The following is a 15919-nucleotide window of genomic DNA, read 5'->3' on the forward strand; positions in this document are numbered from 1 at the left end:
AACAAAAATTGTAGTTGTAAGTTGAGGATTACCTACAGATAGAAGCCAATCACTAAATTAGAGGGGTTTTTTTCAAACAGGACAGCTGAAAAATTCATATTGTGAGGCTTAAGAGGAGGCTTCTGTGGGACCTTAAGAAACTAGCATGTGATATTAGCATATATAGTATCAGCATTCTCCATCAAATGAAGAATTAAAGTTTTCAAACTTTCTACACTTTCCACAAGGTATCAGTCATAGAATAGAATAGAATAGAATAGAATAGAATAGAATAGAATAGAATAGAATAGAATAGAATAGAATAGAATAGAATAGAACAGAACAGAACAGAATAGAACAGAATAGAACAGAATAGAAAACTAGAAAATAAAATTCTTTATTGGCCAAGTGTGTTTGGACATACAAGGAATTTGTGTTTGGTGCATATGCTCAGTGTACATAAAAGGAAAAAGAAAAAATGCATTTATGAAGAATTATAAGATATAACACTTAGTAAGTCATAGGTTACTAAAAAGCAATCAAATCATACTAGGAAACAAACAGAACAATATAAATCGTAAAAATACAAGCAACATGGTTATAGTCATAAGTGGGAGGAGATGGGTGATAGGAAGGATGAGAAGACTAATAGTAATGCAGCCTTAGTGAATAGTTTGACAGTGTTGTGGGAATTAGTTGTTTAGCAGAGTGGTGGCATTTGGGGGAAAACTGTCCTTGTGTCTAGTTGTTCTGGTGTGCAGTGCCCACCAGATTAAGATTTTCTGCTTAACATCAAGCATTCACAAACTTTCTAGTGCACCCTCAATTTCCATAGGCCACTGGTCAAAGACAAAAATATACAACACTGAATATTCTCAATAGCTTGGATAGCTGCACCCTGCACGACAACATCCTAAGCAACTGTCTTTCGAAAAAGACTGACCACTCTTGCTCTTGAGCTACAAAAACACTTCCAAAGAATCTTGAAGAGCAAGACCTCTGCTATCTATTTTTCTTATTTAAAATATTTCAAACAAACCCTTAACAGTATTTTAATTCACTGACAGGATCTTAATACAATTGAACAAGTTTGTAAGTTACAACTGCAAAAGCAATATAAGCAAAAGCACTTATTTCTACATTTAAAGATCAACCAAGCTTATAAAGGCAGCTTGTTATATTAACCAGTCTCCCCTCTGGTTCTAACTTCTCCAATTATTCTCATTTCCTGCTTTATTCAAACTGAGATCTTTGTACATGCTGCATCAGCCATGGAATTCTCAGAAAAAGATGGAGTTAATGTGAGATACAACACAGATATTTGCATGGCACTGATAATGTATCAGTGTGTGTGTATGCATGTGTGTGTTTGTCTGTGTCTACACAGAGAATACATACAATGCTGTTCATAATATAAAAACAAAGAATACATACGATGCTGTTCATTTCTGAAGAATCATAACTGCCGCACGGATGGACACTCCCAATGGGCTCCAGCCCTTCTTCATCCCACATGTAGGTCCCATCTGAACTGTCAGAGGGGGAAAGCTCGAAAGAGGAACCAGCTCTGTAATCCATTTCCGAAGAAATTTCATTGTTCCCAGTGGGAAGTTTGGCAGTTTCACTCTTGTCATCTACTTCTTAAATAAAAAAATAAAATTTAAAAAAAAAACCCTTATTACAAATACATACAGTATACAGATTCTTAATTTAACACTTCAGTACTTTCCTTTTCGGGACTAAGGAACTGAGGAAAACTTTTATCACATCAAAGCAGCTCTCCAATTGTATTCTGCGACCCACTCAGGAAGCTAAACCACACAAGCTCAGCTTTCTCCTATTGAAGGGGGGAGAACTGCCCTTCATATGCTATTCCGCTACATGCTAAGCCAAAGGCTGGGAACCCACAATGTACTACCCTAGTCGACAATCACACATTTAAGGAAGCTTGTCTTGGTTACTGACTGTGGTTACTGAACCTGAACCAGCTTCCCCAGAAGACCAGAGTTTATCCAGAAAAAAACAAGTGGACTTGATCCTGGGCTCATATTGAAATGAGGCTGATCTTAAAGATGATTTAGAAATGACAACTGATGCAAACGTCAATGGAGATTCGTCCCAAAGGTGCTTTTTCCGAAAGGCAATTAGGCTTTCTTGCTTTTTATTTTTTTTCCTTGAAAACATTTTGCTTTTCATCCAAGAAGCTTCTTGGATGAGAAGTGAAACATTTTCAAGGAGGAAAAAAAAAAAAACCCAATAAAGTCCAGTTGCCTTTCAGACAAGGTGGATTTAAATCGAGTTGATTTAAATCACAATTTAAATCATGATTTAAATCACTAGTAAAAAGGCTTGATTTAAATCAACTCGATTTAATTCATAATTTTTAAAGAGCAACTGTCATCTCTGCTACTCCTTTGACCCGCTGTTGACTCACCAATAGTCCCAATGTTGCAGAATATACAGCCTTGTGCTACATAACTAAGCTCCATTTCATGCTGAATAAACTAAATAATTTATGTATCTTAAATAGAAAACTATCTTACGATAGATTTTTACCCCAAAAGTTTTTTATTAAAATAAATTCGATAAAAATCAAAAAAATCCGATTTAAATAAAAAAAATCTGATTTTTTTGATTTTTTTAAAAAAATCATTGATTTTTTATCCACCCCGCTTTTAGAAAAAGCATCTTTGGGACAACCATGACCTGGATGACTGAGAATCTCCATTGACATTAAGCACATCTTAAGCTGACAATGTTAGCTTTCAAGTGTTCAAGTTGTACAATTAAATCAAATATAGTCTGAATTTTAACATTCACTACAATTAATTGAAAAACGAATGTACATGAGGACTTTCAAATGCCAAATGTTCCGGATTAACAACATTAATAAAAACGTTGAATAGTGGAATGTTTATTTGAGAATCAGTAACATCATTTTATGAGCTCCATTAGCTTCTAAACTGAGTACTGAAAAACAACACCCTGCATATTTACCTGACACATGTATATGCAGCCATTCCTCATTATTGTAGTCCGACTTCTCATTTTCCTGAAAAGATAGCTGTAGCTGATGTGGTGGCATTCCATTTCTATCTTCCAGCTTTTCAGCAGGAACTTTCTCTTCTTGAATCAGCATGGTTCGGCTGGGATCTTCTAAATCTATAAAATCATCGCTAAAATCTTCGCTAAGGTCATTTTTCTCCGAAGAGGACAGGGAAGATATTGATATTTCATCCACGTCGCCATCTGTGCACATTTTACAGCTACTCTCTACAAAATCGTCGCTCTGAGCTTCTATTGCATCCGCAGCACCTCTTTTAACATCCGCAGAAATCAAATCTTCCATTAAACTATTCGTAACGTCTTTCCCGGTGTTGCCATCCACGGGGATCTTTCTACCCAAATGGTGGCCGACAGGCTTCAGCAACGAAGGGCGGCCTGATCTGAACCTCAGGGGAGACGCGTCCCCCGAACCGTTTAAGAGGGGCTGTTTCTTGACATGAGAAGGTGCTAAAGCAGCCAACGACCTAGGAAATTCGTATCTCGGAGGTTCGTTCCCGTTGGGCACATCCAACTGGCGCGCACTTCTTGACAGGAGATTCGACCTCTGCGACGGTCTAAGAGCTAGGTGTTGATTCTGGTAAGGCCTTGTCAGATCCACCGCTCTGTTAAACGAGTGGGATCGGGTGAGAGATGCGGGAGGCAAAAGAGAGCTTTGAAGGGAATGCGAGAAGCTTTGAGACCGGACCATTTTTTCACAAGCGGGTGGAACATGGTCTGTGGCTCTCGCCAGGCTCTCCCCTGAGCTACTCCGAGTGACAAAATGGTTCCCCCTAATCCTCTGCAAGCCTATCATCGACTGGCTCCCACAAATGCCATTCAACTGCTGTTTTGGTGCGTTAAATCCAGAATAGGAAGTCCTGTTTAACAAAGAACTTTTGGCGTACTTAGAATTAGACAGACCCGATAAACATTTCTGACTTAATTCTTCCGCGGGCGATACAAACATGTTGTCTTGTTTCGCTGTTTTTGAAAATGTGATCTTTGAACTGGTCCTAAGCTCTTCCTGACCAACTGATCCTTCGGACTGAGGACACCTTTTCAATCCGGTCACTCGTTCACTGGGATCCTGACTGGAGTTATATTCATTACCGACCCGATCTCCCAGAGGACATTTGTTAGACTTTCTCCAGTTAAAAGCAAAGGAAGACAGACGAGTGGTGCCATTGTGCTTGCTGAAATTTTTGTCAATGATCTGTGCATTCCCTGAAAGGTGAGGAGCCGTCCCATTTGGAACAGGCGATAAGGTACTGCCAGCAGGCTTGGTTCCATATTTTGGTAACCTGGAAACCAAAGATGTCCTGGTATGAGCTTTTTCTTCCATGTGCTATAGTCCTTCCATGCGATATAGCCTTCCAACATTGACTCTAAAGGGGAAAAAAACGGGGAGATATTAATGTTAAGCACATGCCCTTGAAGAGAAATACAAACTGACACTTAAAACGAGTGAAATATCTTCACATTAGGTAGAATGCATCTACATGGAAAAAAGAGATCAGCTAAATATAACAGGCATACAGGATCCCACTAATGCTATTTGAGGAGGGTATTTATTAGACTTTCTCCAGTTAAAAAAAGACAGAAGACAATGTATAGTGCCATTGTGCTCGCAGAAAGATTTGCCGGCAGTCTGTTTTTTTTTTTCCCCTGAAAAATTAGGAACAGATTGGAACAAAAAAGGATTTAGGAGCAAGTACTCTTAAGGACTCAATATCTACTCACCTAAGGAGCCTATTAGGTGAGATTAAAACTTGCCTGGAGGACATATATCGCCCCTGCCCCCCAACCAATTTGCTCAGACAGAAGCAGCTACTTTGGATAAGCAGCAAAACATTTCAAACTAAAAAAGAAAAATAAGTCCAGTTGCCCTGTCTCAACTTCCATTCAACTCTACCTGGATTACTGAGAATCTTCATTGATAACAAATTAGAAAGTTTCTAAAGTTTTGTTCTGCACTTTAGTAACCTGCGAAGCAAAGATGTCCATTAATACATTTTCTCTGACATATCCTGTCATCCTTCCATGTGATATAACTTTCAAATACTGCCGGCATTTTTCAATCTGCTTCAACCTAACATATCAACAATTCCAGAAATGAAACTGTGGTTCAATGTATTTATGCGCTGAGAGATCAAGGAATGCTCGTTGTATCTTCCAATGACCAGATGATGTCTGGAAGCTCTGACAAGTCAGCCATCAACAGAAACACAGAGGTAAACCTGTCTACGCAACATTTAAAAAACCAGGGAGGAAACCACTAATCTTCCCTAGCAGCCAACACCCAGAAAAGCAGGAACCAGCGTAAGAGAAACAATCAGGAAAGAAGCAGTGTCCTAAGGAACCATCAAGGAAGAACCGATGCCCCACCAAGATGGTGGGTTCAACTACAGTAAACAAACCACCAGCAAACCTCTTCACTCTCCAATCTTCACTGATGTTACATAGTGTGGTGATGAGAAGTCTGCAGGAAAACAATCTCATTCAGAGGACACAAACAACCCAACCGTCCAAAAATAATATAACAATATTATTTGGTTATTTTACCTATATTATTAAATATGCTCGTAAGTCATTTTAAGCACTCTATACATGACAAAACTGGCCATATGATTTGTGTGATTGCACAGTTTAAATAAATACGAACTAACATATAGATTATACAGAGGCACTGGAAATTAATAGCATTGTATATTCACAGGTTTTTGCTCAAGTACCTGATAACACAACCACTAATTTCTCCATCATGGGCAACCAGGGTTGAAGGTATGTTTCTGTTTTGTTTCATTTTGTTTGTTTTACTGCTTTGTATTTTATTTTCTACGATAAAACAATACATTTTTAAAAAATTGGGCACTTGGCAACAAGTATCTGGATCCATTCCAGTCAGGCTTCAGGCCCGGGTACAGCACGGAAACGCATTGGTAGATGATCTCTGGAGGGCTCGGGACAGGGGATGCTCCTCTGTCCTGGTCCTGTTAGATCTCTCAGCGGCTTTTGATACCATCGACCATGGTATCATGCTGCACCGGTTGGAAGAGTTAGGGGTGGGAGGCACTGTGTCGCAGTGGTTCTCCTCCTTTCTCTCTGACCGGTCGCAGTCTGTGTTGACAGGGGGGCAGAGGTCGACCCCGAGGCCCCTCATATGCGGGGTGCCGCAAGGATCGGTCCTCTCATCCCTCCTGTTCAACATTTATGTGAAGCTGCTGGGCGAGATCATCCGTGGTTTCGGGGTGAAGTACCACCAGTACGCTGACGACACCCAGCTGTACATCTCCACCCCAGACCACCCCAACGATGCCCTTGAAGTGATGTCCCGGTGCCTGGAGGCCGTGTGGATCTGGATGGGGAGGAATAGGCTCAGGCTCAACCCATCCAAGACCGAGTGGCTGTGGTTTCCAACATCCCGATATAGTCAGTTGGTGCCATCACTGACTATTGGGCGCAAATCATTGGCCCCCACGGAGAGGGCGCACAACTTGGGCGTCCTCCTGGATTCACTGCTGTCTTTAGAAGAGCACTTGACGGCCGTGACCGGGAGGATTTTTCATCAGGTTCGCCTGATTCGCCAGTTGCGTCCCTTTCTGGATCGGGACTCCTTACGCACGGTCACTCATGCCCTCGTCACCTCCCGCCTGGACTATTGCAACTCTCTCTACATGGGGCTCGCCTTGAGGAGCACCCGGAGGCTCCAACTGGCGCAGAGTGCGGCCGCGCGGGTGGTAATAGGAGCGACATGGCTTTCCCATGTAACACCCCTCCTGCGCGAGCTGCACTGGCTCCCGGTGGTCTTCCGGGTGCGCTTCAAGGTTTTGGTTACCACCTTTAAAGCGCTCCATGGCTCAGGACCTGGGTACTTGCAGGACCGCCTACTACCACCAATAGCCTCCCACCGGCCGGTACGCTCTCATAGAGGGGCTACTCCAGGTGCCGTCGGCCAAACAATGTCGACTGGCGGCGCCCAGGGGGAGAGCCTTCTCTGTGGGGGCACCTACTATCTGGAACGAGCTCCCCCCCGGAGATACGGAGGATCCTGGATCTGCACACCTTCCGCCGCGCTCTAAAGACCTTTTTATTTCACCAGGCGGGCCTGGCCTAACTTTCTCCCTCTTTTTAAACATTTTTAATATTCTTTAATATTTTTTAGTATTTTTAATATTCAAAGTTTAAATTTGTTTTAAATTGATTGGGATTTTAAATTTGTCTGGGCCAAACTATTTAATTCAATTTTATCTCTGCTTTTTAAATTTTGTATGTATGTATTTTATTGTTGGCTGTTCACTGCCCTGAGTCCTTCGGGAGTAGGGCAGTATATAAATCAAATCAAAGTAAAGTAAAAAGTAAAGTATGTATTTATGACCGTTGCACTATGCCGGGGTGATGTGCTCACCATCTGTAATCTTCCCAGCTGCTTCCACCATCAAAATCAAAAGGATTAGCCCGATTTGCTTAATGACTGAATGATTCACTTAATAACTGCAACAAATTACTTAACACCTGTGACAAAAAAAGTTGTAAAATGAAACGCAACTCACTTAACAAATATCCCGCTTAGCAACCGAAATTTTGGGCTCAATGATGGTCATAAGTCGAGGACCAACTGTACTACTCCAACCAAGATGTAACATTGGCTGCTATTATTCCCCTGGGGGAGAAGATAGTTCACTCATCATCCTGCATTGCCCTCCCCCAGGAGAGCCTTTTTGATTAAATAAAATCAATCTATCTGATGATGGCCTCATTCTGGATTTCAAAGTAATGACAACTAAGCCATTGTTTCCCCTCCATTTACCGGAAGAATCTCCAAAGCACAAGGAAGGAGAAATCAGCCTGCATTCCTTGCTCACTAAAACCTAAGCTTTTTTCCTCAAAGCACTTCCAGGCTGAAGGACAGACAAGTAACATTCACAAATTCCTCGGCTGAACTGTGCCATTCATACTCCACTGCAATGCTGATCTTCCTTTTTCTGCTGATAGATGTTTGACAATGACATAGCTGCTTTAAAGAGCTGCAGATAAGAGCAACATTCACATTTCCACACCTTCTCAAACACCTTCCTGGAACTGAATCTGCACAGCCTACTAAATCTTCTTCTCAAATTAACTTCTTCACTTGCCTGGCGTTAATCATTACTGTTTAGAAAGATAGCCAGTTACTAAGCTTGAGCAAGAGAACAAATTATTTGGGGAAGGGAAAAAAATGATTAGAAAACATAATTGAAAACCCTTGGATTCTCGGCTATTTTATTCCAATTAATGTATTATTTTCATTTAAAAAAATCTTCTGAAGTAAATTCTAACTCCCAATTAGGATCAGCAATATCATTTGTAATTTCTAATTCAACATTCTACTTTTAACACTTAAACCATTTAATATATAAACAGATTAGATACATTAAACTGCAGTACTTAATTAGGTCAGTTACTTAGCCATTATTTTATGTTACTCGATGGAGAAGATGCAATTTAACTACTGATACCGAAATGAACATGAAATTTAAAGTTATACTTTCTACAAAAACAAGAAAAGCTACTAAAAATAGATTACAATATGTTTATGAATTCATACTCTGACAATCCATATCATATCACCGTGATCATCAGAATTACTACTGGATGTTGATCACTTTACAATCAGCCAGTGATAAATCAATGATTCTTTCTTCCCACTTGATCAAAAGAGAAATGCTAAAGGCATGATCTATGCAGTTTCTATACATTAGAAGAAATTGCCATATCCTTAAAATAATATATCTTTTATTTAAATGAACGCTTTTCTTGAGTGGAGCATAAGATGTCTATTTTCAGATATGCATGCTTAAAACCAAGTTAATGATGACTCTCATTATTTCAACCTTCATTATTGTATTAGAGCAGCTCTTCTAAAGGCAACTTCCAAGGACTGTAATAAGGAGAATAAAAACAATTTTTAATCCTCTTAAAGATCTTCTATATCTAGTAGAGGGATTAGCTGGCCCTGCAATAGGAGCTGACATCTGCTCTCACCTTTTTCCACCTTTCTATGCTGCTCTGGAAATCTTCCCACTTGGCTATTGATTTAGAGAGACCTGTGGCATAGAAAGGTTTCATGTCTGCTTCCCACTCAGGGAGCCACATTTTGTTAATCATTATACCTTGTCACAGAACAGGCATCTACCAATCCGTGGGTTAGGTGTGGATTTTGCTCTAGGGCTGAACAACTTGGATCCTAGGTTAGGGAACTCACAGAAGAGTTAATTCTAGATAGCACAGAGACTTCTTCTGAAAAACTGGGGAGAACCCAGGAGTGTTTTCCCCATGATTTAGAAAGTCTCTTTGGATTGTGGAGATCCCTGAGTCTCTAAAGCAGGGGTCTCTAACCTTGGCAACTTTAAGACTTGTGGACTTCAACTCCCAGAGCTTTGCTGGCTGAGGAACTCTTGGACTTGAAGTCCACAAGTCTTAAAGTTGCCAAGATCGGAGACCCCTGCCCTAAATGGCAAGAACCCCTGCTTTTAATGGCAAGAAGCAGAGATAAGAAAGGCGGTGGGGGTTAAAAGAAATATTTCTCAACTATTGTCTACGGAGTTTCTCAATCATCCAGAGGTCATGGTTGTGCCAAAGCTGCTTTTTTCCAAAAGGCAGATGGACTTTCTTGGATTTCACCCCCCCTCACTTTTTTTTTTCTTCAGAAACAAAGAAGCTCCTTGGATGACAAGCGAAAAGTGTTCAAAGGGGGAAAAAAAAGCCTAGAAAGTTCAGTTGCCTTTTGGAAAAAGCACCTCCGAGGTTAAATTTCTAGACAACATTGTTGGTTGAGGGGGGGGGGGGAGGCGCTGCATGCATGTTTTAAAAAAATAAACAGAGTTCCAAAAGAAAAACAACAACGCAGCTTTTGTATTAACTCTTAACACTGCCGTAGACATTAAAACTCATATTGCATTTAGTCATCACCATCTACTCAGGAAGACCAAGCCCTTCCGTGGCTACTCAACTATTCTTCTAATTTCAGCAAAGGATTCCTTCTGGCTTCCAATGGACCCCACCCTTTCGCCAAGGTGCTCCGAGCGATGGACATCCCTCTTCCCCTCGATTTATTCTTCCCTGTGACCTGGGGAAGAAGACAGGGATGAGCGGAAGTGACTGGCCAGAATTGTGCTCCGAGATCATCCACAATTGAAAGGTTGTTTTTAATTAATCCTTGGAATGAGAAGCCTTTTGTGCTGGGCGAGTAGGCGCTGCTCTACTCCCACCCCTCCCCAGCCGTGCAGAGGAGACCCTTCCTGTGCCCTGGGGAAGGAGACCCTCTTGGCGGACCCCCAGGGCAGAAGGCCAAGCCTGCCTATCCCAGCAGGCTCCCCTTCTGCAGAGGTGGGGGGCGGGGGAGGCCATTTCTGTGAGTCACGGGAGCCAGAGAGCAAAAGCCCCAGTAAGACCAGTGGGGCCTCCCCCTTTCTCTCCTAAAGAAATGGTCCCTTTCATGCATTTCTCTGAGGGGCAGTTCAAAAATGAGATCAATAAATAGAGGGATAGAGAGAAAGAGGGAGGGAGAGACAAGAGAGGGAGGTGGGTAGGTAGGTAGGTAGATGAGAGTGGAGGAATAGGAAGAGAAAGAGAGAGAGAAAGGGAGGATAGATAGATAGATAGATAGATAGATAGATAGATAGATAGATAGATAGATAGATAGATAGATGAGTGGGAAGGAGTGGGAAAAGAGAGAAAGGAAGGATAGAGAGAGAGAGAGATTCAGAAGGCATTTTTGAATATTTCAGGCAACCTGGTCTGAGCAAGGAAGAGAGAGAAAGAGATATGATAGATAGATAGATAGATAGATAGATAGATAGATAGATAGATAGATAGATAGATGAGAGTGAAAGAGTAGGAGAAGAAAGAAAGGGAGGATAGATGGATGGAGAGAGATTCAGAAGGCATTTTTGAATATTTCAGACAACCTGGTCTGAGCAAGGAAGAGAGAGAGAGAGATGATAGATGATAGAGAGAGAGAGAGAGAGAGAGAGAGAGAAGGAGTAGGAAAAGAAAGAGAGAAAGAGAGGATAGATGGATGGAGAGAGAGAGAGAGATTCAGAAGGCATTTTTGAATATTTCAGGCAACCTGGTCTGAGCAAGGAAGAAAGAGATGATGTTGATGGATGGATGGATGAGAGTGGAGGAATAAGAAGAGAAAGAGAGAGAGAAGGGAGGGAGAGGGAAAGGGAGAGAGAGAGAGAGAGAGAGAGAGAAAGGAGGATAGACAGAAGGGGAGAGAAAGGAGAGAGAGGAAAAGGGAGGCGAAAGGAGGCGCTCCTGGCTCCAAGCATTCCAGCCATTGGGAGATAGGGTCTCTCCAGGGGGGAGGGGGGCTACCTTCTTTCCCACGGTTGGGGGCGGCCCTTGATTTCCACCCCCCACCCCCACTCACCGCAGGAGCGGAGCAGGCGAGGCGAGGCGAGCCGGCGGCTGTCTTCGGAGGATGAGGAGGAGGAGGAGAAGGAGGAGTCCGACCGTCCCTCGCTGGGCCGCCCTCGTCCGTCCCCGGAACTGGCCGCCGGGTCTGGCCCCGCCCTGCTGACAGCTGATGTCGCGTCACCCGCGGCGCACGCGCACTGGCGCTTGGCCGCCGCCCCCCCTTCCCTGCCCACCCAGCGAACATTCCACTGGCCCCGCCCCCTCTCCGCAACGGCTTTTCCCGCTCGGATTCAAATCGAAAAGGGGGGGGGGGAAGGGAGGGAAATAGAAGGAGTTTAATGTTTCTGCTTAATTTTATGCTTAATTTGCTTAAATTGCCGCCCTGGGAAAATTAAATAGGGAGACATAAATGTCTGCGGGGTCCTTGAGATTCTCTGAGCTGGGAGGGGTTTTTTTGCAGACGTTTCATGACCCAAGTAGGGAGCAGCATCAGGGCGTAGGGCATCAATGTTCCCAGCACATATTATTGGCTAGCAATTTTTGGGACTGAGAGCTTTAAAAGAAGAACCAGTTTTCTTTTCGTGGAGCACTTAGGTGCTCTCTAAGCTTGGGTTGGTTGGTTTGCTTGTTTTGCAAGGGTTTCCTTTACAATGCATTGATGATGTAACCTAGTGGGGTCATGAGATGTCTGCAAGAAAGCAATCAGGCTTAGAGAGCATCAAATACCCCACGCACAGTCCTCCACAAACCCCCACTCCCTTCCAGGACTAATGAAGTTGCCTAATTTGCATCATGACAGGTCTGAAAGGAAGCAAACTCAGCACCAAGGATCCCTCAATTCAGTTCTGAGCTATAAATATTCTCTATCATTATGCAGATTTCTGGCAATCTCCAGTATGCTCATTGAGAAGCTGCCTACTCAAAATTATTTTGCTACTATCAAGACTCCCTCCATGCACTTCCCTTAAATTCTTTCTGCGTGCAAGAAATACATTCAGTATAGGAGGGATTGTTGCCATTATCAAAATATTTAGCATTGGGTTGGAACTGGTGTGCTTGCTAGCTACTTGCCCTCAGCTACCTTTCATTGAGCTAATTCTACATTACAGGCCATTTCACGTCTTTGAATTTACCCCCAGCATAGAGAGAGAAGCTAATTTTAATCCAATGAAGATAACATGGAATAAGTAGATCCAATGCGTAGAGTCAGCATTATTAATGAATGAATGAAGGTCCAATGGGCATTAATTTATTTTGCATCAAATTTCTTAGAGGCAACTGCTTAGGGCAGCTGCGCCCAACCGCTTTTCCAATGAACTTCCTGCAAGCCTTTGATTTTCTCCTTGGGGTTTGTTTGGCTGTTTTGTTGCTTACTTTGGATACTTGGACTGTAAGCACAAAGTATTTTCTTTAGAAAACAGCAATAACAAGGCAAATCCTGAACCCAGACAGCACAGGCCCTCCATGTACATTTATTCACGTGAAAGGCTAATACCTTCTTGTCAAAATTCATGGAAATTTAGCATGTTGAGAGATTTATGTATTTTATGCCACATGTTGTATTATGGCCAGTGATTATTTATTTATTTATTTATTAGTTCGATTTATATGCCGCCCTTTTCCAGAGACTCAGGGCGGCTTACAATGTGTTAAGCAATAGCCTTCATACTTTTGTATATACTTGCTTAGTAGGGCTTTGGGGGGGGGACCCTAAGCGGTGTTCTTTTTTATACAAAGTCAATTTATTGCCCCCTGTCACGAGTGTTTCCAGGATTGCTGTGGCTATCTGCCTACTCACAAACAGTATGGTTTTAATCAAGCCATCTACTGTTGCCAATTACCTGCAAGCCTTCCCCGCCCTAGTTAATTGCAGGTTAACTCCCTATATAAGCAAGGACCTTTGCTTGCTACTTGGGCCTAGTCTTCTAGGCCTAAATGCACAGCTCCTGCAGGAAGCTTGGTGTAATGCCGCAGATGGGAGAAGAATGCAGATAAGGACTCCAGACGTTGTTACAGAGAGACTCCCACAGATGCTTGCCTTTTGCTGTTTTGTAGCACGCAAGCTATCATCGGGACTGCTGTTGCTGGACCTTCTTCCTCCCACAAGCTTCAAGCAATGTTTGCTGTTTGAACTGATTTTATTTCAGGTGACTTTCAGCTGTGAAGCTCGTGCTGTTCCCACCATGATGGCCTTGATGATGTATCGACGCCGAGGCTGCTTACCTTCATGCTAGCTTTATTCTTTTGTGAACTGTTTCGGTATTGTGGAGAGGGATCTAGGGAGATAGCCTTGCTTCACATACCCAGATAAGACTTTGTTTTTAATGTGTTTTCTTAAAGACATAGTGCTTTTTAAATGTTTTAAAGTAAATTATATTTTTACACAAGACGCCTCTGTCAGAATTATTTCAGTCTCAGTGTGTTTACTCATGAGCTGGTTCACGGTCCGGGGTACCCCTCAACCCCATTTCGTCACACCCCCACAATCTGGGTCCTCATTTTACCTATCTCAAAAGAATGGAAGGCTGAGTCAACCTTGAGCCTGGTGAGATTTGAACTTGCAGTAATTGCAGGCAGCTGGCAGCTAAGTACTACTTTAACAGCACTTAGTCCACTGCGCCACCAAGGCTCACCTGAGCCAGCAAAATGTCTAAGCCTACGAGCATGTGTGTGTATAATCTCGTATAATCAATGTATTTTCTTTGTTTTTTCCTCTTGTTTTGTTTAAACTTTCTTTTTAATTTCTTCATTTTTGTTTATGGATATGACCTGCCTCGTTATGGTTATGAGTATGCCTGATGGCAAGATAGGAGGCAAATAAATTTAATAGTAATATGATCAGATTTCTCAAAAGCAGATACATTCCCATCCATCCATCCATAATTCCTCATCATGAGACATTGGGAGTTTGTCAAAGAATATGATTGCTTTAAAGAATAATTCCATTTTCAAACACCCATTTTAGAGTTTGTTTAGCCATATCAATGCTGTGTAGAACCCATGGTAATGTTAACACTTAACAATGCTTGGCTAGTAAAGATGCACTTTCATGGCTTTTGAAAAGAATTATCATATCATCAAACCAGATATGACTGGGGGCACTGTGTACACCCATTCTTCATGCATACCTAAATCCAGTATATAAAGCAAAAAAACTACTGTTTTGTTGAAAAGACAAAATTCACATTCTAAATTTAGTTAGACCCATTCGGAGCCTTTACTGTACAAGTACAGGTAGTGCTTGACTTACAATAGTTCGTTTAGTAGCAGTTCAAAGTTACAACAACACTAAAAATGTGACTTATGACCGTTTTTCACATTTAACGACCTTTGTAGCATCCCCATGATCACATGATAAAAATTCAGACACTTTGGCATCTGGTTCATGTTTATGATGGTTGCTGTGTCCTGGGATCATGTGATCTCCTTTTGCAACCATCTCATAAGCAAAGTAAATAGGGAAGCCAGATTCACTTAACCTGATTACTAACTAATCCACTGCACTGGTTCACTTAACAACTGTGGCAAGAAAGGTCGTAAAATAGGGCAAAACTCACTTAACAAAAGTCTCATTTAGGAACAGAAATTTTGGGCTCAATTGTGGTCATAAATTGAGAACTACCAGGATTCTTTATTCTGAAGAGTGGTTGTTATAACGTTCAATTTTTCTTTCAGTTATACATTCCAGCTTTACGCCTGGAAACCCAACAGGCATGCAATTCTTACCGAGTGCTAGAAACAAGAAAGTATTAGTTGAAGTAACTGCCAGCAAACGAATAAGGAGGAGTAGGAGGTGAAAGGGATTACAATCCAATTTGTCTACAAATAAAAGGGATTACAATCCAATTTGTCTACAAATTGGATAACAATAACTCAATTAAAATGGTCTTCAACGATTTGATCATTGCGTAAAATATTTGTGAAACCAGATTTTAAACCTTTAGATCTTCTCTAAAACTCTCCTCACTGATCCAGAGAGGAGATGATGCACAAGATACGATGATTAATAAAAACTGCTGCTTTTCTGAAGATGAGATATGTTTTTTACAGTTTTATTCCTGTTGTAGATTTATAAAAATAAATTCAGAAAATCTCACCTGCACACCTGTTATATTCCTAAGCCACCTGATACTGTAACATTTCAATACAATATATATTATTAAAATGTATATGATGAAGTTCAGTCATACTGGATTAGTGTCAGCTCTTTTTATAAACTTTTCATTATGGTACAACCACGAACATTTCCAATCCTTTCGTTTGGAAAGAAATAATATTGTCTAGAAGTAATTTACCTTCCCCCAACCTATCAGCCTTCAGCATCTTCATTTAATGGCTTTCAGACAGGGGTGAAATCCAGCAGGTTCTGACAGGTTCTGGAGAACCGGTAGTGGAAATTTTGAGTAGTTTGGAGAATCGGCAAATATCACCTCTGGCTGGCCCCAGAGTGGGCTGGGAATGGAGATTTTGCAGCATCCTTCCCCTGCCATGCCCA

The 15919-nt window shown here is 41.7% G+C and overlaps 1 protein-coding gene across 3 annotated transcripts in view; it reads right to left on the minus strand.

The window, feature by feature from the left end:
• The window catches only part of CCSER2 (coiled-coil serine rich protein 2), a 46134-nt gene extending 41768 nt beyond the window's left edge, over positions 1–4366 (minus strand). For 2 of the 3 annotated variants that reach the window (XM_070945821.1, XM_070945822.1), the window contains exons 1-2: positions 2977–4366; positions 1414–1619 (exon numbers count right to left, since the gene is read on the minus strand). In XM_070945821.1, coding sequence (XP_070801922.1) covers positions 1414–1619; positions 2977–4366 — 1596 coding nt within the window. The remainder of the gene's footprint in view (positions 1–1413; positions 1620–2976) is intronic. The other variant, XM_070945824.1, reaches the window with a different exon arrangement.
• Positions 4367–15919: the final 11553 nt, after the last annotated feature.

Source organism: Pituophis catenifer, unplaced genomic scaffold (assembly GCF_029215685.1).
Source record: "Pituophis catenifer annectens isolate HBS135680 unplaced genomic scaffold, rPitCat1.0.hap2 SCAF_6, whole genome shotgun sequence".
NCBI classification, from domain to species: domain Eukaryota; kingdom Metazoa; phylum Chordata; class Lepidosauria; order Squamata; family Colubridae; genus Pituophis; species Pituophis catenifer.